The sequence below is a fragment of the Stegostoma tigrinum genome, chromosome 18, assembly GCF_030684315.1.
Source record: "Stegostoma tigrinum isolate sSteTig4 chromosome 18, sSteTig4.hap1, whole genome shotgun sequence".
NCBI lineage: Eukaryota > Metazoa > Chordata > Chondrichthyes > Orectolobiformes > Stegostomatidae > Stegostoma > Stegostoma tigrinum.
In genome coordinates, this window is record NC_081371.1 from 53,724,032 (window position 1) to 53,746,441 (window position 22,410).

At 41.1% G+C, this 22,410-nt stretch overlaps 1 protein-coding gene across 3 annotated transcripts in view; it reads left to right on the top strand.

The window, feature by feature from the left end:
• The window catches only part of LOC125460664 (chemokine-like protein TAFA-2), a 270,791-nt gene extending 253,650 nt beyond the window's left edge, over positions 1–17,141 (top strand). For all 3 annotated transcript variants that reach the window (XR_007249305.2, XR_007249306.2, XM_048548345.2), the window contains one exon: positions 15,905–17,141. Coding sequence is in view for 1 of the 3 variants with exons in the window: in XM_048548345.2 (XP_048404302.1) it covers positions 15,905–15,916 (12 nt within the window). In the remaining 2 variants the exon portion in view is untranslated. The remainder of the gene's footprint in view (positions 1–15,904) is intronic.
• Positions 17,142–22,410: the final 5,269 nt, after the last annotated feature.

Genomic DNA, 22,410 nt, shown 5'->3' on the forward strand with positions numbered 1-22,410 from the left:
TGGAGCTGGATGAACACAGCAGGCCAAGCAGCATCTCAGGAGCACAAAAGCTGACTTTTCAGGCCTAGACCCTTCATCAAGGGTCTAGGCCCGAAACGTCAGCTTTTGTGCTGTTGAGATGCTGCTTGGCCTGCTGTGTTCATCCAGCTCCACACTTTGATGTCTCATTCTGTGTTCTGATTGGTCCACATTTGAATTGTTTTAGAAGTACATTCCTCCTTTTAGAGTCTTTCTCTTGATCTTTTAATTCTGCCTTTTCTCACTGCAAATAAACAATACCAATTCTTAATATTGTGGCCTCTATATAAATGACTTTTCTGGCTCTCGCTCTGTGTACTGTTGTGCATCTTGGGGGCTACTTGCAATAACAGTGATGCTTATTTCAAAAGCCAAGTAATCCCCTTCACCTCTTGTCTTCCCAGCATGGTCTATATGTCATTACTGCAAAGTGTATGACCCTTACCCTCGTGATATTTAACCTTGGTTCCAGACCACCCAATTGCTTCCACAGAATTTTCTCCACGACGGTTTCCTCCTAGTCCTCCTAGTCTCCTCCTAGTGTGACTAACTTTTCTCTTTTATCACTCGACACTATTTTTTCTCCATCACTTACCAAGTCTTCCTCTGGACTGCTGCTTTATTCCTATTATTGCTGCTGACTGCCAATTTCACATTTTAGTTACTGGCAGATTCTCTCTGTCTTTTTAAATTAATAATGTTGTGAAAATGGCAAACACACATGACTTTAAAAAAAATTCTTCTGGATCAAATGGATTCTTGCTGCTGTTGCTGTCTTGGGATATTTCAGCAGTGGTTTCCACCATTGATCACCATGTTGCATTGAGCTCTGGGTATCAATCGGGGACGGCTTTGGTTGAGGCCCAGTGCTACTAATTCTCCTTTCCTTGCTGAGTCTAAGGCCCTGTCTCATCATCACAGGTAGAGCATATGCCACTGGAGAGTCTTAATAAAAAGAAGCACTTGTCTTAGATCGCAGGTTGTAGGTAATTACATGAAAGCAATAGGTACAACAAGCATTAACTAAGTTAGGCACAAATACAGCTATCTGTCATATCTGTCTTGATCAGTAGCTCATGTAGAATAATTCTTTTCTCCACTTGAAGGATGAAACTAATACAACTTTGACATTAACTCTTTCTAAACCATTACCTTCTACAACACACCTCATTAGCTCTCATTCCACCTTTAAACCTACCTTTTTGCCTAAGCCGTTTTTTAAAAAAAATTTGCTCATGGGCACTGGCTATGCCGCATTTATTGCCTGTCCCTAATTGCCCAGAGGGCAGTTAAGATTCAACCACATTGCTGAGGGTCTGGAGTCACAGGTAGGCCAGACCAGGTAAGGATGGCAGTTTCCTTTCCTAAAGGACATTAGTGATATGGGCTTTCCCAACAATCGACAACAAATTCATGATCATGATTAGACTCTTAATTCCAGATGTCTTTTGAATTCAAATTCCACCATCTGCCAGGGCAGGATTCGAACCTGGGTCCCCAGAACATTAGCTGCGTCTCTGGTTTAACAGTCCAGTAATAATACCTCTAGGCCATTGCCTCCCCTAAGCATATGGTGAGTTGTTCTAATTTCCTTTTATGCAGCTCCAGTGTCAACATTTGTTTTTATAACGCTGCTGTGAAGGACCTTGGGATGCTTTGATACAATGAAGACACTATATAAACACATGTTGTTGTTGTTGGTTACAGAGAGGGCACTGGTGGGATGTACCATGGCCGGACTGGAATGCTGGCATTTGAGGTGTGACCGTTAGGTGGTTTACACTTTTTTAGCCCTTTGAGACTTTCTGCTTTGCTGCCACTGGAGGAGGAGATATACTGACAATGTCTGTATTTAAATATTAATTATCATTAGGAAGATGGTAACTACTGGACTTGTTTTGGCATCAGCACCAGACTGTCTCCCTCCAACTTACCTCCCAGACAACAGATACCTCTGAAGCATAGTAGCACAGCTTTGTACAATTAACTCACCCTCATGAACGTGGACCAGAAGACTCAACTGCTTCTTCCAGAAGTTTCTCAGGCCTTCAGAAATTTCAGGCATAGAGCACTTATTGAGTAAAAGTTAGAACTAATTGAAAATAGTTGAATTGTTCAATTAAGCAAAAGGAAACCTGTGCAATTAAGCCAAAATCATATGTTATTTTACACCATTGCCTCCAGCTCTATTGAATGATTTTCACCGGTAGACTAGACCTTGAATGGTAAACAGATTATAGTTGTTCATAAATATTTTTATGTCATGTGAGACAACTTTATTACCCAAGACAGTTTCAAAATGTGTATCATGTTGCATCATTTGCATATTGCCATGGGAGCGCTGTTATTTTCTCCCAACACTTTGACTTCTGATCTTCAAAATCCTTCTAGTAAGAATGAAGAATGAACATCGTTTGAGCATTTCACCATAAAATGTATTGCTGCTCTGCAACACAGAGCCAAATTGAGGTTTAAACTCTGTGACTCAGTATATCTATATAATAAATGTAAAATACTTCTTAAAATGACAGATTTAATCCACTGAGTGTAGTGAGAAGTCAGCAATACTATCTTAGTTCCACAAATTGCTTGAACACAAATTTGCAGTTTCTGTAATGGTTGTTGTCCAATTGTGCTTTAATATCCACATGGCAGTATATTCCATTTTCAGCTGAAAAGAACTTGCTAACTTTACTCATAAATCCAAGGCAACATGCACGCTCAGTGGTTTGCACTGCTGCTTCAGGGGGCCCGGGGTTCGACTTCACCCTTGGTTGACCGTGTGGAGCTTGTACATTCTCCCTGTGTCTATGTGGGCTCTTCCGCGTGCTCCGGTTTCTGCCCACAGACCTAAGATGTGCAGGTTAGGTGGATTAGCCATGTGAAATTGCCCCATAGTATCCAAGGATGTGCAGGCTAGTGGATTACCCATTGTAAATGCTGGGTTACGGGGACAGGGTGGGATGGTTTTCAGAGCATCAGTATGGATTTGAGGGGCTGAATGGCCTGTTTCAAAGCTGTAGGGATTCTAAGGGAATTTGTGAAAGGGGATCCAATTCACCTGAAGTCCACTGAACTTATAGAATCCCTACAGTGTGGAAACAGGCGCTTTGGCCCAACAAGTCCACACCGACCCTCAGAGAATCCCACCCAGACTCATCTAAACTACACATTCCTGAACACTACGGGCAATTTAGCATGGCCAATCCACCTATCCTGCACTTCTTTGCACAGTGGGAGGAAACCGGAGCACCTGGAGGAAACCCACGCAGACACGGGGAGAACGTGCAAACTCTACGCAAATAGTCACCTGAAGGTGGAACTGAACCCAGGTCCCTGGCGCTGTGTGGCAGCAGTGCTAACCACTGAGCCACCGTGCCACCCTTCTAGTCACCTTTTACATGTACGTGGCCCGGTTAGAATACTTTGGCCATCCTCTCTGCCTGGACAGAATGTTTAAATCCTAAAATAGTTCAGCATAAACACGGCCATTGATTCTGTGCTGTCTGCTTTGCAGGGTAATCCATCAATCCAACCTATTTCCACTAGGTTCCTGATATTGTTCCAATTTTTCACCCTTCAAGTTTAAGGTGACTGTTAAACCCCTATTTATCAACCTATTGGGCAGTACACTTCAAATCCCAACAGCAATTGTGAAAAGACATTTTTGCTCATATGATTTCTAATTCGTTTGCCAATCCCCTTATATCTGTATGCTCTCAGTATTGACCCATAATCTTCGGATACAGATTCTCTTTATTTACTTCCTGATCTAAAAAGCTTTAATAAATCTCCTCATAGACCTTCCTGGCTATAAGAAGAATGTGATTGCATTTGTGTTGGTTTGAATCTTTAGGCTAAGTCCTTTAGTATCGTCAACCCAGAGTTGAGCAGCCCTGAGATGTGAAACAAAAATTGTACAAAATTCCTGCATGTATACTTGACCAATTTCAAACTTTAGGTCACATTTCTCTCCCTCAGGTTATGGGGAATGGTTGCATATTAGTTTTTTTTTTACCAGACTACACGTCCTACGTTACTGAAGCAACAGGTGTTCAGTTCAAACCCAACCCTGGCAGCTGTGAATCTATAATCGATACATTAAATAAATTTGCAATAGGAAAGTACTATCAGGACTGGTGACAAAGAACCCACGCACTCTTGTAAAAAAATGCAGCTGGTTTACTTGAGGAGAGAAATCAGCGGATTTTAGCTATTTGCAACTCCAGACCTGAAGTAATGTAGCTCAGTCTTGAGAAGTAGGAACTACTGATGCTGGAGAATCTGAGATGCCAAGGTGTGGAGCTGGAGGAGCACAACAGGCCAAGCAGCATGAGAGGAGCAGGAAAGAACAATGAAAAGTACAACATAAGAACAGGCCCTTCAGCCCACCAAGACTACCCTGGCAGGGTTTCTGAAGAAGGGTCCAGACCTGAAACGTCAGCTTTCCTGCTGCTCTGATGCTGCCTGGCCTGCATTGTTCATTCAGCTCTACACTGTATTTTTTTTATCAGCTTTAAGTTGCTCGGCCTGGAGAAAACCGAGGTGAGCACATGCAGCCAAATTAATCATATGCCGTGTTGGAGTCTTTGTATGGGTGAAGAGAAAATAACTATAAGCTCATTGTCAGGAACGACTGTAAGGTATCCAGCCCCATAGAGGTCCTCTGTCGTTCAATTAGATTTGGGCTGATCTACACCTCAACAGTGGTTCGCTTATTAGCTCTGTATCCTAGATATCTTAATCATACAAATACATTGATCTCAGACTCCAAAGTGTCACTTATCCCAGTAGCTGCAGCTCCTGTGTGGAGCAGAATCCCAGATTACCACTACTCGTATTTTTCAATAACAGGGTAATAGACCCGTTGTATAAAAACAGTAATCAAAGGAGAACTATGACATGCAGGAATTATTCCGCAGTTCCCATTGAGTTTCGTCCTACTCATTGAAATATAATTGAACAGCAATACTAAATGCCTGGTCATTAGCATAGCTGTAACTGAAGATAGGCAGCATGATTGAAGGACAGGATGCATAATTACAGCCCACTGTACTCCCGCACATCCATTATTGTCGAAGTCTTGTGTAAGCTTTAAAAGCCCAGATAAATTATGCAGGGTAATGTTATAAAAGTGTAAATGTCCCTAAGTTGATCAGATGGAAGAGTAGGCACATATGGCTAAGCAGGCCAGTGCAATCAGCTGCTTTTATGTAACAATGTTGATGAAGTATGCTGGCCATTCTAAATCATAATGTTGGAAGTGATCTCATTGTTAACAGACTGTTAACACCAGGCACTACAGATGGACAGACTGCAGCAATCTATTCCACCTCAGGAGAAAGAGCACTGGCACAAAAGGACCACCTGCAAGGCAGGAGGGTGGGGGGGGGGGGGGGGTGCAGCGTGAAGTTGGTGGTGGTTTCAGGTCACTAGTGCGTGGAGCTGGTGTATGGTATCAGCTCAATAATCTAGACCCCCTCCACATTTGTTATGGGGACAAGAGATGAAATCCCACCTCGAATTTGAATGGCAGCCTTGCAACAATTTATTCCAGAACCCTCACCCCATCCCCCTCTCTGATGAAGGGTCTAGGCCCGAAATGTCAGCTTTTGTGCTCCTGAGATGCTGCTTGACCTGCTGTGTTCATCCAGCTTCACACTTGGTTATCTTGGATTCTCCAGCATCTGCAGTTCACATTATCTCTGATCATTAAAAAGCCTGTCTGGTTCACTACTGCCCTTTCAAGAAGGTAATCTGCCATCCTTGTCTGGGCTCAATGTGGTTCACTGTGTCCTGTCAGCAGTCAGAGATAGATAATGCTGGTGTAGCCAGTGACACCCATATGCTGCAAATGAATAATTTTAAAAAAAGCCTCTGCAATGTTTAAGTATGAATATTGGCTTCTAGATTCCTGAATTGATAAATCTTAAGTTTAACTATGTGCTTCAGGTGTTGTTAGAAAGGAGACTAGCTACTTAATATAGAACACTCAACCTGTATTTGTAAACACACAATTAAGATGACCAGCACCTTTGGATGAGTTCTGTTTTTGGCTTTATTACTAATAGCAACCACTTATTCCTATGCACTGCCTTTCCTGTGTTTAAACATCTCAATGTATTGAACAGGACTAGTGCAATAGGAAAGAAAAGAGAGAAAAAATAATAGAGATAACAAGGTGTGGAGCTGGATGAACACAGCAGGCCAAACAGCATCAGAGGAGCAGGAAAGCTGACCTTTCGGGCCTAGACCCTTCATCAGAAAAGGGGGAGGGGAAGAGGGTTCTGAAATAGATGGGGAGATGGATCGAAGATGGGTAGAGGAGAAGATATGATGGTGACTTTGGCCAAAGAGGAAAGTTACAGTAAAAACCAAAAGAACTGCAGATACTGTAAATCAGAAACAGAACTTGCTGGAAAAGCTCAGCAGGTCTGGCAGCATCTGTGGAGAGAAACCAGAGTTAATGTTTTGGGTTGAGTGACCCGAGGAAGGTTATAGTGTTCTTTTGGATAATGATTCTGAAAGTGTTATTGCTGGAGATAGTATTAACTCCATTCAATTTAATGATCTCTAGCAGACAAATGAGGGGCCTAGCTCGAGATCATCACAGATACCAACTGTGTCATTGGTGTCTCTTGATAGTCTCAGTTATTATGTCCAATAAGTTAACATAAATTGTACCTATTGCTGTCATGTAATAAATTGCATTTTGTTAATAGTAAGTTGAGGGACCCAGTGGTGTGGTGATAATGTCACTGGGCTAATGTTCCAGAACTCTGGGCTAATGCTGTGGGGATACACATTCAAAGCTCAACATGGAACTTAGATTCAGTAAATCAGCAATTTAAAGCTGGTTTCAGTAATGTTACCTTAAATAATCATTAGTTCTTTATATGAAAAATCACCTGGCTCATTCGTCTGTCTCCTTCATCTGTCTCCTTGCGTGGTCAGGCCCACATCTGACTCTAGAGCTACAGCAATGTGGTTGACCCTTTGACTGCCCTCTGAAAAGGTCTCAGAGCTTCTTGATGATGCTAATCTTTAAACATCACAGGTAATGTTAATTTGATTTCATAAGTTTTTCTATTAACAGTTATTCTGTATTTCTGTTACAGTGGCCCATCAAGGGTGGCTTAACCCAATTTTGGCTGGCTTTAAAAGAGTAGAAAGAGGGATTGGTGACAGCACCCAAGCATAACCATTAACCAGTGGTGAAGCACATACAACATTAAGGAGTGTTGACTAGATGGAAAGAAGAGAGGTAGGAAGGTTGAGTGAGAGAATTCTAGAGGCTGAGACTTAGGAAACTGAGGCCTGGAAACCAATGGAGGAGTGATTGTAAGTAAGAATGCGCAAGTGTTGAGAATATGAGGAGTGTTGATATCTCATATAGTTGGGGTTACAGGGATAGGAATTGATAAGGTGTGTAATTGAAAATGAGGATGTGATTTTTAACATCAAGACATTGCATTACTGGGAGCGGATATTGAGCAGCGAGTGCAGGAATGATAGATGAATGGGACCTGTTATGAATGAGGATGTGAGCATCAGAGTTTTAGATGTCTCCAAGTTTACAGGCAGTGAAATGTGGGAGATCAGCTCAGAGTGCAAAGGAATAGTCGAGTCCAAAGGTAACAAAGACTTGAATGAGGTCCATGGAAGCGGCATTGAGACCAAGTGTAGCAATATATCCAGCTGCCGGTCAAACTCTTTTAGACAAAGCTGCTTCTGTGAGACCTGACTTCTAACCTTGTAGTGCAAATAAATTATTGACCAGATGCCAGGCTATAACCTCACTTACACTTTGTTCTTTGTGCTGCCTGCCTTTCACAACACCCTGAAAAATCAATAAGCTATATGACTGTTCAAATAAATGACATTGGTCAGGTAATTGAAGACAGATAGTGAATCGGTTATACGCTGTCAAGTCTTTCTGGTAAGATTGTGTTCTGCAGTCCTTTAATCTCTCATCATATTTTTTCAAAAACACAAGAATAGCCTCCTAATTGGCAGCGGTGTCACATTCTACCCTCCTGAATTTCATTTAATATTAAACTAAGAAAATTGTGCTTTGCTGTTAGGATGGATATTCCACTTCCAGGAGCACTTAATCATTCTGATAGATTTAATTCAGCTTAGCACAAGTCTGTTCCCAAATGGCAGCTCATCACACTGTTGTATAAACTTGGAATAATCCTTTATAACAACTAAATGCAGGCATAATAACCAACATTTTATTTGCTATGTAATTCTCATTCGGCCTTGTGCTCCACTGAGTATCTGTTTCAGAAGCCGATTAGCCAAATATGCATGAGGTGAATGGAATAAATAGTGTATACAAAACATTTGTGCCATTCGTGTTACCTGGGCTCGCGCGTGTGTGTGTCTGTGTGTGTCTGTGTTTGTGTGTGTGTGTGTGTGTGTGTGTGTGTGTGTGTGCGCCTTCCTGGACATATGTATATACATCCTTCTACCAATAGAAGCTCCTAATGCACTTATTCGCTATTTCAGTTTCTCAATCTTAACTAAGATACCCCTTGCAATCTTGAGATTAATTTGGGTGTAAAGGGGTTGGATGCCAGTGCTCACGTTCTGAACCATCCCGCACCCCAAATGGAGGAATTATACATGTCCAGGTGAATAATGCTTTGCCTCTGCCTTAACCTCTAGTTCACAATGGAAAATCATGTCTTCCCCTCTGCCATTCATCTTAGTTGGTCTCTTGAGTGAGACCGACAATTTAGTGCTTATCGGGAACTCTGCCCCTTCTATTGATAACTTGAACCCCGTCCTATTCATCCATCACTCTGTGCTCATTGATCAACATCAGCTTCAGGTGCTTCAATATTAAAATTCATGTCTTTATTGTCAAATACCTCCATAAGCCTCACCATTCCTGACCTTTGTAATTTCCTCTGGCCCTATAAACATTAATGATCATGTGCTCCTCCAATTCTGGCCTGTCCCATGGTTTTCATCATTCTGTTATTGGCAAACATTGTTTCATCAGTCTAGAATTTATTTTACTACCTCGTTCTGATCTTTTAAGACCTTTTATTTTGTAACAAAAATATTTATCTGGTCGCTTGATTGCAGGTTGGTGAATATTTAACTGCTATGGGATGCAACCAATGTTCCGAATTCTAGTTAGGAGTAACAGTGTCATGTACATGGAACTGAACTCATCCAGAAAACTGCCAAAAATTATTTTGATTCCAAACTTTCTGAAAAGCACCTCTGATCTCTCCACTATGACAGTCTAAAGACTGAAGGCTCTTTGAATCTCTTTTCTTTGTTCTCAACTGTGTACATATGATTCACTGGTTTTGATTTCACTCAACCATACAATCTCCATTTTGAATTATTTTTCCAGGCAGCTTGTATCAAACATGATTGTTTGTCAAACGAAATTTGAATTCAGGTCCTGAGTCTGTGCTGCATTCATCTAACCCCTAAAAAATGCCAGGGAGTAATTGATGGATTGCTCTGTCATTGTTCTTTGTTGTTTTACAAGATGACCTTGATTTGCCTTGTTCCATTTATCCTTAGGTAAGATGCTCTGGAAACTGGGGACAAAACACAAAATCCTGATACCCTCTTGTACAGAATCACAAAAACTAACTTCTGAGTTAAAATAATAGAAGTGACATTTATTGGCCATTTTTGGCAATTCATGAACAAAATGGCAGGAGGCCAGATTTTTGTAAGACCCCAGGGGCCCTTTAAGAAATGGTAGGCAGGACCTGAATGTGGAAGTCCTATACTCATTTTATCATAGACTCATAGAGATGTACAATACGGAAACAGAGCCTTCAGTCCAAATTGGCCATGCCAATCAAATATCCTCAGCTAATCTAGCCCCATTTACCAGCATTTGGCCTATATCCCTCTAAACGCTTCCTATTCATATATCCATCCAGATTTCTGACAGAGGTCACTGTTAACTGGTGGAGAAAGAAGATGGGACATGACTCACACAAAAGGGAAATGCAAACAAATCAGGGTTAAAAAAAATCAAAGTTGCTGGAAAAGCTCAGCAGGTCTGGCAGCATAAGTGAAGGAAGAAACAGAACTGAGGAACGGTCACCGGACCTGAAACATTAACTCTGTTTTTTCCTTCACAGATGCTGCCAGACCTGCTGAGCTTGTTTTTGTTCCTGATTTACAGCATCTGCAGTTCTTTTGGTTTTCATCAGGGCAACTTCAACTTGGTGCTGAGTTTAGACATGGACTTAAGAAGAAAGCTTCTTAACTCAAAGTGTTCGAGGGATGAATCAATGAAGTAGGAATGTGTCATGATATGACGTTTCTTTTTAAGTCTCCCGTTCTTTAAAAGAAACAGATGAGTTGATTTCGTAATTAAAACTTTGTTTAAAAAAACACCTCCGCTGAACAGCTTTGTGATTGACAGGCCATATGCTACAGGTTAGAAAGAAGACTTTAGCATCTGGTCAGGCAAGTTTCAAAAAGACATTTGTTGGCATTTCTCCAAAGCTATTATTGCGTTAAATGAAAGCTTGGCTGACTTTGAAAAGCTGCAATTATCTCAGTAAAGGTTCTGCGTTTGTATTATGGCTGATAATTTAAACAGACTGTTAAAGGGGTCTCTGTCTTTGAAATGGAGTCTTAGTATTAATTAGTTTGTTTAACCACTTGAAGAGATTTAAGATGGGCTTTAGGACTGGGTTTGTTTTTTCACTTTCAAGTGCTTATGACATTATACCATTTAAACTATTAGATACTTAGAAATCTTATTCTTCAGATGAGTTTATGGCTTCTGAGGTCTACCTATGGTGGATGTTAGTGAGCAGCTTTGGTGGTGACATTGAAAGGATGAATTCTGGTCTTTATTTCCTCATAGATCATATGAAACTCAGGTTTCATTGTTCAAATGTTTATTTACGCATGAGTGGGAGAGGTACACGGGAGGCATATAGCTGAAATTTTTTGTCATCATAACAAAGGTTTACCAATTTTACAAATAACAATCTTCCAAATGATGATTCCTGCAAATAATAATTTATAATCAAAATGTTACACTTTATTCACTCTATCTCTACCCAATCCTTTTCACATAGTTCACATCCAAATGAGTACAAATGACTATGTTATCCATTCATATCATTACATAACCACTTCTCCGAGCTGCACGACATACTTTGTGATTACCAGTAAATGTACACTATCTATTATCCTCTTTCAGTGTGGAGGATGTAGGAAATCATGGAGATTTTTGGAGACCACAAATTGGCATAGAGGATACAAGGGACCTTTGTACCTTATGTTCTCATCAACCCATTGGGGCTGGGTGGAATGATGAAGAAGTTTGAGTGATGGGAGTTAAAGCGCTAACAGCTTCTGAAACAACTTGGAGAGAATCCCAAAGAGTCAAAGGCAGACCTTCTAACTCAACTTTCTAACTGGCTTTCCATGGCATGTGCACACTTTTTGTCTGCTTGCTCTGTTTTCTGCCTCATCAAACACCCCTGTCCCTAGAGTGAATACCAGATGATTAGGGAGATATTTTATTGAAGTGGTGGCGGGGGGAGGGGGGGGGGGGGCGGTGGAAAGAGTGGGGATGTCCAGTAAGCTTGGACACCTAATTTGAGCTACCCATCAAGCATCAAGCAAGGTATCATTGCTCGTAATGGGACTGTTTCAAAATTGAAATAGAATTTTAACAGGTTTATGTTTTGAAGAGTTTCCTTCCCATTTTTGAAGCCATCTTTTTCATCTATCAGTGGCTTATTTCAGCCATACTTGGACTGTATCTGCTTTTTCCCCACCTATTGTATTTGTTCATGGGGTATGGGAGTCACCAGCAAGGACAACATTTCAGTTCTGAAGAAGGACCCAGACCTGAAACGTCAGCTTTCCTGCTCCTCTGATGCTGCCTGGTCTGCTGTGTTCATCCAGCTCCATACCTTGTTATCTCAGACTCTAGCATCAGCAGTTTCTACTATCTCATTTTAGTTCCCATCCCTAATTGCCTTGAAGAGGATGGCTTGCCAGGCTACATCAGAGTCAACCCCACTGCTGTGTGCCTGGAGTCGTGTGTGGGTCAGACCAGGTAGGGATGGCAGGCTATTTTTGATAAAGAACATTAATCAACCAGACAGGTTTTTAAATGAGCAAAGAAACCCCAGCTACCATGGTCAGTATCATTGAGGCTAGTTTGATAGTCCAGATTTCATTAACTTAAATTAAACTCTATCCATCTCCATGGTGAGATTTAAATCCATGTCCCCAGAACATTGATCTGGGCCTCTGGATTGACTAGTCCAGTATTGTTAGCCCTATGTCACTATCTCCTCATTTGAGTCGTCCTTTCTATAATCAACAAATAAAATCCTTCAGATGTTCTGCTTGATTAAAGTATGTTTGATTCTAGCAAAACAACACTGTAACCTTTAATTGTTGGTTTAAAAAATCAATTAGATTATCTTTTGTGTATTTTAATAGCTATACTGTGGCATTTAGAAAAAGAAGGGGCTGGTTTGAGAATCTGTTGTAAATTGCTGAGCGAAGCTGCATTGGAACAAATTTTAGATTTTCAAACCATTGCAACTTAAAAACTGCTGATGCAGTTCTCAATGAGCCTATACCCTCAGCACAAAGCTTTTGTGCTGGATTTTGGTTCTGCCTTCAAACCTCCCTTGTTTCAGAGATGAGAGACTTAGGGGGCCAAAGATTGCCCCAGTTCATTGTATAAGGATGTTGTTAGTGTACCGGTAGCCCTGATGTACATCCAATGGAGTTTTCATTTCAGTCTGTTACTAATGACTGCCAGGCTGTAGGATCTATTTCTGCCTATTTTAAACTGTCCCCTTTGTCCTTTTACTTCTGGCTGTAGGTTTTAAATATAACAAAGATTCCATCATGCCTGCTATATATTGGCTAGAATCCTAGTAAATGCTGTTGGCTTGATTAGCAAATATATACTTGATGCAATTATGCGGTATTACACCTCAAACCTGCACTCTTCATGTGCTACTGTGGCTGCTTATTTTAGATAATTATGCCAAACCTAATCAAAGTCATTGTAGCCTGGAGACCTCGGAAGAGAGAGAAACTGACTCTGTGTGCTGAGTTCCAAATGAAATCTCAACACAAGTTTCGGGAAGCCAAGAGATTTGGGTGACTGATGCTGTTGAGCCTCATGAGGCTGGTTCACTTTGATCTGGTGACACACACACACACACACACACACACACACACACACACACACACACACACACACACACACACACTCTTACTGAAAGCAGACAGTGACCCCTGTGGAGAGATTCTTAGCTGCCTTTGTCACCAGATCGTGATGTCACACTGAAATTGCACTTGGCTGGACTCATGTGGCAGACATTGACTGTGCTGAACAACTTGCAGAGTTGGTTCTCAGTCCAGCAGCAGTTCAAGGTGACCTGGCTTCATTCTATCAGAAAGAGGAGGGAGCAAAAACACAATAAAGATTATGCCCACTGAAAATCTAAACTTAAATCAATGCTCTGGTCAGTCAATATTTGAGAAGAAGAATGTTGGATTCACGTGTGAGGGAGAGACTCCTCGTCACAACCTGCTGTACACTGCTGTCATTTGCTGTAGATTAATTCCAACAGCCGCTTCAATATGTTTCATCTACAGTCACTGCTGTTGAATGCTTGACTCAGGTCCAAAGAGCTGCTAAAGGTCTGGCATGGGGCCATTTAGCTGGCCCAGTCTGCACATGGCCTCGCAGTTTGTTTGTCAACCGTGACTCTTGGACAATGTGGTGGTGTGTGTCTTCTCCTACATTCCAAGGCTTCTATGTGTGAGATGTCTGCTACACCAGTGGATTTCTCGACCAACTGCGAATGTCCTGGCGTTCAGTGCAGTGAGGGGAACAACCTGGGGGCAATATTGTCAGGGCAGTACCAAACAGTTTCTTTCATTGATGAGGAAAATATCTTTCACCACCTTTGCTTACTAGTCACAACGGCCATTTTAACTGAGGGCTCAACCACCTACTTGATGGGTGATGAACATTCTCTTTGCTTTCTAATTGGCTGGCTGGTGTGGGGGGGTGGGGAGGCCTTGGGTTCTGTGGATGGGTATGTCAGGCAACAAATGGCAGTTGCCTGGTGGTGGGGCAGTTGGGGGCAGGAGCTCAACCGAGGGCACTTCCAGGAGTTGCCAATGCTGGCCAGCAGAGACCACCGCTGCCACTACTTAAGAGGTAAAAATCCTCATAAAAATGAGGTTTATTGTTTGCCATCAGAACGCAGAATAATTGTTAACGCAAATTTTTTTTTAAAAAGTGGCCTACTGAACCAGTGGTTAAAAAAGTTAATTTTGAGAAATACAATCTCCTGATTAAAAACAAGAAGCTGTCCCGTGTTGACTTTTTTAGTTTACCTATGTATTTTAGCCAGCAGTGTGACATCTTCATCTGGTGACAAAGATAGCTGTCGATTTCTCTAAAGCAGCACTTGGCTGTCCTCAGTAAGTGGAAAATATTCACTCGGATGCTTTCTTCATGTACAGGTAAAATGATTTAAAAATCTTAAAGTCAGGGCCTGAATATTGGGAGAATGCTGTACTCGATTTCTACCGTGATACATTACATACCCTCAGCCCTGCAGTCTTTGATACTGCAACGTATGGCATTGAATTTAATGGATCTGATTTGATTTGATTTATTCTTGTCACATGTACCTAAGTACAGTGAAAAGTTTTTGTTTTGCATGCAGATCATACTATACAAAACGTATAAGGGTAATAGAGCGAAGAATACAATGTTGCAACTGCAGAGAAGATGCACAAAGAACAAAGTCAACATCAGATGTGAAATGTGTGAGGTCTATTTAGAAGTCTAATAACAGTGGGGAAGAAGCTGTTCTTGAAACTGTTGGCCCATGCATTTAAACTTTTGTATCTTCTGCCCTACCGAGTCATTTGTGGTCTGGTGCCAGACTTAGTGCTAATGGGGGCCGTAAAATTGCTTTAAAAACTCAATCGGTTCACTATTAGTTTTCATAGACAGGTAGCAACCGCTACTCCTACCATACACTGACTCCAGTCACATCCAATGTGATTTTATTTTCCTGCAGAGCTGTTTTGTTGCAAAAAGGGAAATGAAAGACAATTACCCCCCTTAAAGAGCAGGAAACATAGTTTTATTTGTGCTAATAATACTTCTTACCTTCTTTGATTGTATAGTGGACCTGCAGGTTTGGAAAAGGGTTGTTCTGAGTTACTTTAGCCTCTTTCTCAATAAATTCAAAATTGAGATAGAAACATATATCATTAGCAAATTCACCAAGACATTTGTTTGAATTTTTTCTAGTTCCATGCTACATACCCTCAGTTTTTCACGGGGACTTGATTCATGTTTACAGTTTAGTCACCCCAAACTAAAGAGGCTGAATAGTTATCAGTGAGAGGCAGTTAATGTTCTCGGTGTGCATGCATCCGCTATCCCCAACTTCTTTTTGGGATACTGATAACGGCCAGCTCACTTTACTGCACTTGTCAGAATTGTTCATCAACAATTAAAAACAGCACGACCGACCCACGATCAATTTCAGAGCACACTCAATATGTAGCGACTGGTAATAAATCTTGATTTGCTGCTGTTCATACTGCACCAAAATGGATGCGAGATGTTTTACAACTTTAGTTATTGAGTAAAATCAAAGTCGTGGCAGATAATCACGTTTAGTGACAGTTCTCACCAATACAACTTTCTTTTTCATCGATAAAGAGACACCTTAAAAAAGAAGACAAGAAACAAACATACACTAACTTCCTCCAACTTTAGTTGTAAGACTGTTTTATTGTTTGAAAAAATTAATGATTTGCTAACATCCTCCCTAAGCCTCTGACTTCTCTTGCTGTTCATCCTTTCCAGGTGACGCGATAGTTGACGAGAAAGGTTGGGGTGTTTTTCGAAGTCACCTCAGTTCAACCCTCGGGTCTTGTCCTTTAACCTTCACCTGGTTTCTACAAAACCTGGAACACTTGCACTTGAGCTCAGCCAAGGACTCAAACAAGTGAGGAACTAAACGTTAAGAGAGCAAGACGACACTTAGTGGAACATCCGTAGAAGGAGCAATCACTGACCCCCTATTCATTGCGAGTTTTGCGGCACATTCCAAAACGCTCCTCACAAGAAAGTGTGTCAACCATCTCTCAGATTCATCGTTGCGATTGCAACGGAACTGGACGTATCTGAATGCGTGGCTCGTATTTTTGTAAAGGAGCAAGAGATGGGACTTATCGGAGCAGTGAGGTGAAAGGGAGCTGTGTTGAAATTCATGCTGACCAAACTCTTGGCTCCTGCCCTTTCCAGTGATTTTTTTTTGGTAGCCACAGCCCCTCTGACTGGATTCAAGTCGGGACGTTCTCTCTAATATTTGAAATTTCAAAACGTGGAAAGGCTTTAGCTTTTCACAGTTTGAACTTTGCTTTTGTTATAGAAATGAATACATTATGATAAATGTGTATAAACAGCTGTCTGCTATTGACAGTAAATGCTTATCCGTATGCATAATCATATGAAAGTTATCGCAGGAATCTCTGACGCAACTGTACTGCTGGCGTTCTTTGACAATTGAACAAATACAGACTATTTTAATAACTTTGGTGAAATGTGTGCACTATCAGAATACCTAAATAACATCTTTTTATTTGGTTTAAATTGTTACATGGAGAAAGTCTGAAAGTGTTAGGATCTTTTTACGTTATCAGAATAATATTACTAACCCACAACATTCTTGTAACATCAGTTCTGCTTGTATGCGAGTTAATTAGCAGTTACATTTATCACTGTAGCCTAATCTTTATTTGGAATATTTGGCATTATGATTTTGATGTGACTAAATCCTTACAGGTATTATTTATCGCTTTGAAAAAAAATTGTGTACTCTAGAAAGCAACAAGAGGTCCAGTATCCAAGAGGAAGAAGATAAGGAGCAGATGTTTAACTCAGTGATGCTGTAAAACGTAGCACAGTCTCTGAAACTTTTTAGTTTTGTTTTGTTTCTGGACTTGTGTATATATTTGTTTTCAATGTAAACAGTAAATAAAATTCAAGTAGCAAAGATGTAAATAATTCTTGGTAACAACTTATCTCATAAAAAAAGAGATGTGGCACAAAACTTACTATTCTTGCATTCCGTGTTCTTTAGTGCCTAATCCTGTTTTCTGTCACTGTTGAAGATTAACATCACTTTCAAATGATAGACTTATTTATCTGCCTGTCCACTGGTGCAAGTACTAAGAGGCAGATTAAATATTTGGGCAAGAAATGATGAGGGAATGTGAGGAAGAACTTTTTTTATACAGTAATTGACAATAACTTGAACTTGTTCCCAATTGAGGTTAATGGAAAGGGGGAACGAAGAAACATTTCAAAAGGAAATTGAATGGGCATTTGAATAGTGCAGGTCTCGAGATAAAAAGATGGAATGGGACTGATTGGATCACTCTACAGAGCGCTGGCATGAACTTGATGGGTTGAATGGCAAAATGTCTCAAGGAGTCTACTGCCATTATTAAATTATAGACAAGTTAGTGTTTATTAGTAAGTGGGATGTGAAAGAGAGATCACCAGAATTGTGGGTGCAAATCACCAGGAAAGGTGCAAGAAATTAGTTCTTGAATTTGGTTTTTACACAACAACATTGTTTGGAAATATCCAACGGCTGAGGAATCCAGAACCAGGAGCCATGGTTTAAGATTATGGAGTTTAGGACTGAGATCAGGAGAAACTCCTTCACCCAGAGAGTAGTGAGCCTGTAGAATTGGCTGCCACAGAAAGCGGTTGAGGACAAAACATTGCATTTTTTCAGGAAGGAGTTCAGCATAGCGGACTGGAAGTTTGTCACCAGTGCAGTTCAGCAAGGATCAGGCTGGGACCTCTGTTATTTGTAGCTTTTATAAGTATATTTGGATGAAAATGTAGGTGGCCTGATTAGTAAAGTTGCAGATGACATGAAAATTGGTGGAGTTGTGGAGAGTGAGGAAGGTTATCAAAGGATGTAGGTCAGTTGGAAAGTTGAGTGGAGAAATGACAGAATTTAATATGGATAAGTGTGAGGAGATGCACTTTGGGAGATCAAATGCAAGAGGAAAGTATACTATAACTAACAGGATCCTTAAGGAAGTGTGGAGCTGGATGAACACAGCAGGCCAAGCAGCATCTTAGGAGCACAAAAGCTGACGTTTCAGGCCTAGACCCTTCATCAGAAATGGGGGAGGGGAAGAGGATTCTGAAATAAATAGGGAGAGAGGGGGATGCGGATCAAGGATGGATAGAGGAGAAGATAGGTGAGAGGAGACAGACAAGTTAAAGAGGCAGGGATGGAGCCAGTAGAGGTGAATGTAGGTGGGGAGGTAGTGAGGGATAGGTCAGTCCACCTCTACTGGCTCCATCTCCGCCTCTTTAACTTGCCTGTCTGCTCTCCACCTATCTTTTCCTCCTTCGATCCGCCTCCCCCTCTCTCCCTACTTATTTCAGAATCCTCTCCCCTACCCCCTTTTCTGATGAAGGGTCTAGGCCCGAAACGTCAGCTTTTGTGCTCCTGAGATGCTGCTTGGCCTGCTGTGTTCATCCAGCTCCACACTTTGTTATCTCGGATTCTCCAGCATCTGCAGTTCCTATTATCTCTGGGCTCCTTAAGAACATTGATATACAGAGGGATCTTGGAGTCCAAATCCATATCCCCCAAAAGTGGCAATACAAGTGGATAAGGTGACAAAGAAAGCATACCATTTTTATCAGTTATAAGACTTTAATGGTTGGGACATTGAGGAAAAAGTTGGCAAGTCATGCGGCAGCTTGTTAAATTTTAGTTTTGGTTGCCACAACATTCTGGAAAGTTGTGGAGGCTTTGGAGAGGGTGCAAAAGATTTATCAGGATGTTGCCTGGGTTGGAGTGTGTGAGCTATAAGGAGAGGTAGAACAAATTTGGATTGCTTGTGGTGGACTGCCAGAGACTGAGGGTCACCTGATAGAAGTGTACAGAAGTATGACAGAAATGGGTAGGATGGGTGGTCTGGGTCTTTTTCCCAGGGTGGAAATGCCAAATATTAGGTGGAGATAGCAAAAACTGCAGATGCTGGAGTCAGAGACAACACAACGAGCAGAGAGATCTCGGTGTCCATGTACACAGATCCTTGAAAGTTGCCACCCAGGTTGACAGGGCTGTTAAGAAGGCATACAGTGTTTTAGCTTTTATTAATAGAGGGATCGAGTTCCGGAACCAAGAGGTTATGGTGAAGCTGTACAAAACTCTGGTGCGGCCGCACTTGGTGTATTGCGTACAGTTCTGGTCACCGCATTATAAGAAGGATGTGGAAGCTTTGGAAAGGGTGCAGAGGAGATTTACTAGGATGTTGCCTGGTATGGAGGGAAGGCCTTACGAGGAAAGGCTGAGGGACTTGAGGCTGTTTTCATTAGAGAGAAGAAGGTTGAGAGGTGACTTAATTGAAACATATAATAATTAGAGGGTTAGATAGGGTGGATAGGGAGAGCCTTTTTCCTAGGATGGTGACGGCGAGCACGAGGGGGCATAGCTTTAAATTGAGGGGTAAAAGATATAGGACAGATGTCAGAGATGGTTTCTTTACTCAGAGAGTAGTAAGCGAATGGAACGCTTTGCCTGCAACGATAGTAGATTCGCCAACTTTAGGTACATTAAAGTCGTCATTAGATAAGCATATGGATGTACATGGAATAGTGTAGGTTAGATGGGCTTGAGATTGGTATGACAGGTCGGCATAACATCGAGGGCCGAAGGGCCTGTACTGTGCTGTTATGTTCTATGTTAATGTGAAGCTGAAGGAGCATAGCAGACGAGGCAGCATCAGAGGAGTGGGGAAGTTGACATTTTGGATCAGCACCCTTCTTCAGAAAAAAAAGACAGGTTAAATTCCCAGGCCAAATTGGGAAAGAGAACAAAAAATCTAGAAAATTCCTGTCTGAAGAGGGCTGCCTCACTTGGAATGTCAACTTTCCTGCTTCTCTGATGTTGCCTGGCTTGCTGTGTTCCTCCAGCTCTACACTATTGTCTCAAATATTAGGCATACTGGTTTAAGGAAAGAGGTGGGAAATTTAAAGGTGATGTACAAGCAAAGCTTTTTAACTCAGATGGTGGTAAGTGCTTGGAACGTGTTGGTCAGTGCAATGGTAGAAACGGATACATTAACAAGTTTTAAGAAGCATTTTGGATAGACATATAAATCGGCAGAGAACAGAGGGATATGGATGATGTCCTGATGAATAGAATGCATTTAGATTGGCATCATGATTAGCACAGACATAATGGGCCAAAGGATCTTTTTCTATGCTGTACTATGTTCTATAGTTCTTGTGGTTAAGGGATCAATGGGGAGAAAGCAGGAACAGGAGACTGAGATGAATGATCAGCCATGATCATAGTGAATGGCAGAGGCAGCTTGAAGGGCCAAATGACCAGCTCCTGCCCCTATTTTCTATATTTCTATGACAGGCCATTTGGCCCATCCTCAATTGGGAACCCTTTTGTATTTACTCCACTTAAAATCATGGGATATCGAGGAAGAGGTGAAGGGCCAGGTTAAAATCCCAGGCCAAATTGGGAAGAAGAGAAAAAGTATCTGGAAAATTCTTCTCTCAATCCTCTGGGTGATTGAAATGAGTCCAGAAGCAGCTCCACCTGTTGCATCAAGACATTCGAAAGAAATGCTGCAACGTGATTCAAAGGAAACCATTGAACTGAAGCTGCTTACATAGACAATGAGAGGTGATGGCCTGGTGGTATAGTTGCTAGATGCATTAATCTAGAGACCCAGTTAGTATTGTGGGGACCTGAGTTTGAATCCTGCCATGGCAGATGATTTATTTACACCAAATTAAAAACCAATAAATCGTCTGGAATTAAGAATCTAATGAAAATTGTTGTGGGGTCAAAACTTATCTGATTTCCCTAATATGCTTTAGGAAAGGAAATTGCTGTCTCTTATGTACATGCAAATGCAGACTTACAGCAAAGTGCTCTCTAAGTTATTATGGCCAGGTAATAAATAGCTACAGATGCCCACGTCCTGTAAATGAATTTTAAGAATAGATGTTTGATTTGATTTGTTTTATTATCGCCACATGTACAGAGATACAGTGAAAAGTACTGTGTTGCATGCTATCCAAACAAATCATACATTTCATAAGTACAGCGGGGTCATAGAGCAGTGTGCAGAGTTTAGTGATACAGCTAAAGAGAAGGTGCAAAAAAGATCAACTAATATATGGAGAGGTCCATTCATAACAGCAGGGAAGAAACTGTTCTTGAACTTGGTACATGTTTTCCAATTTTTCAAACTTTGGTGATATTGGAAGACATTTGAGGCAAATCACCTCAACAAGAAACCATTTATTCATGGGCTGTAGTTGCCTTGCTCTGTGTGGGAACTCGCTGTATGCAGCTACTTGGCTATTTACAACACAGCAGTGACTATACTTCAAAAGACCTTAATGGGTGGTAAAGCATTTGGGCTGCCCCAAGGAATGTGAAAAGTGCTACCTCAAAGCAAATTTTTGTACGTGTCTAAGTTTTTTTTGTCTGAAGTAGAAATCTTTAATGATCATTTCCTGTTGAATGATTTTAGTGTGTCCTATAAACAGCAGTGAGAAATTACATTGAATTTACAAAATTGAAACAGGCCATTTGGTCTTTCCAGGCTACACTATGATTGCATGCCACACGAACCTCATTTCACTCCAACTCAGTCCATCCATATACCCTTCTTCCAGTCTCCTAAGTGTACATACTAAACTTCACAAGTCCATCTCCACTATTCAGCTCAGCTCCTTATCATTGTGAATTCCAGGTTGTAGACACTCTCTGGCTAGAGACTTCTCTCCTGAATTGCTTATAGGATTTTTTTTCAAAATGGTGCACTTTATTCATAAAACTTTTAAAACTACATGACATATCAGTTCAAATTTGACATTACATAAAGTACAATACAGTTCAATTTCTTTCAAAACACAATACAGCCCTCTGAGATGTCTCACATACAATTATGGATTATCTTACAAAATAAATTTACATTTTCATGTCAGGTTGTCTCTGGAGGAGGCAATCTGAGGAACTTTATGTGTTCCAGCCACTCACTAAACTACAGCAGAATTGGATTTATTAGTGACTATCCAACAGATATGAATCCCAAAACTATAGGAAAGATGGCGATGTCTAACATTACCTTGCATTGTTAAAGACCTCTATTAGGTCATTCCTCAGCCTTCCCCCTTCTACAGAAAGAACCCCTCAGCTATATCAGTCATTTCTGACAGTAGAAACTCTCAGTTCAATGTAAAATGCAGATAGAGGCCATTTGGTCAATCAAGTCTGCACCGTCCCTCCGAAAAGCATCCTA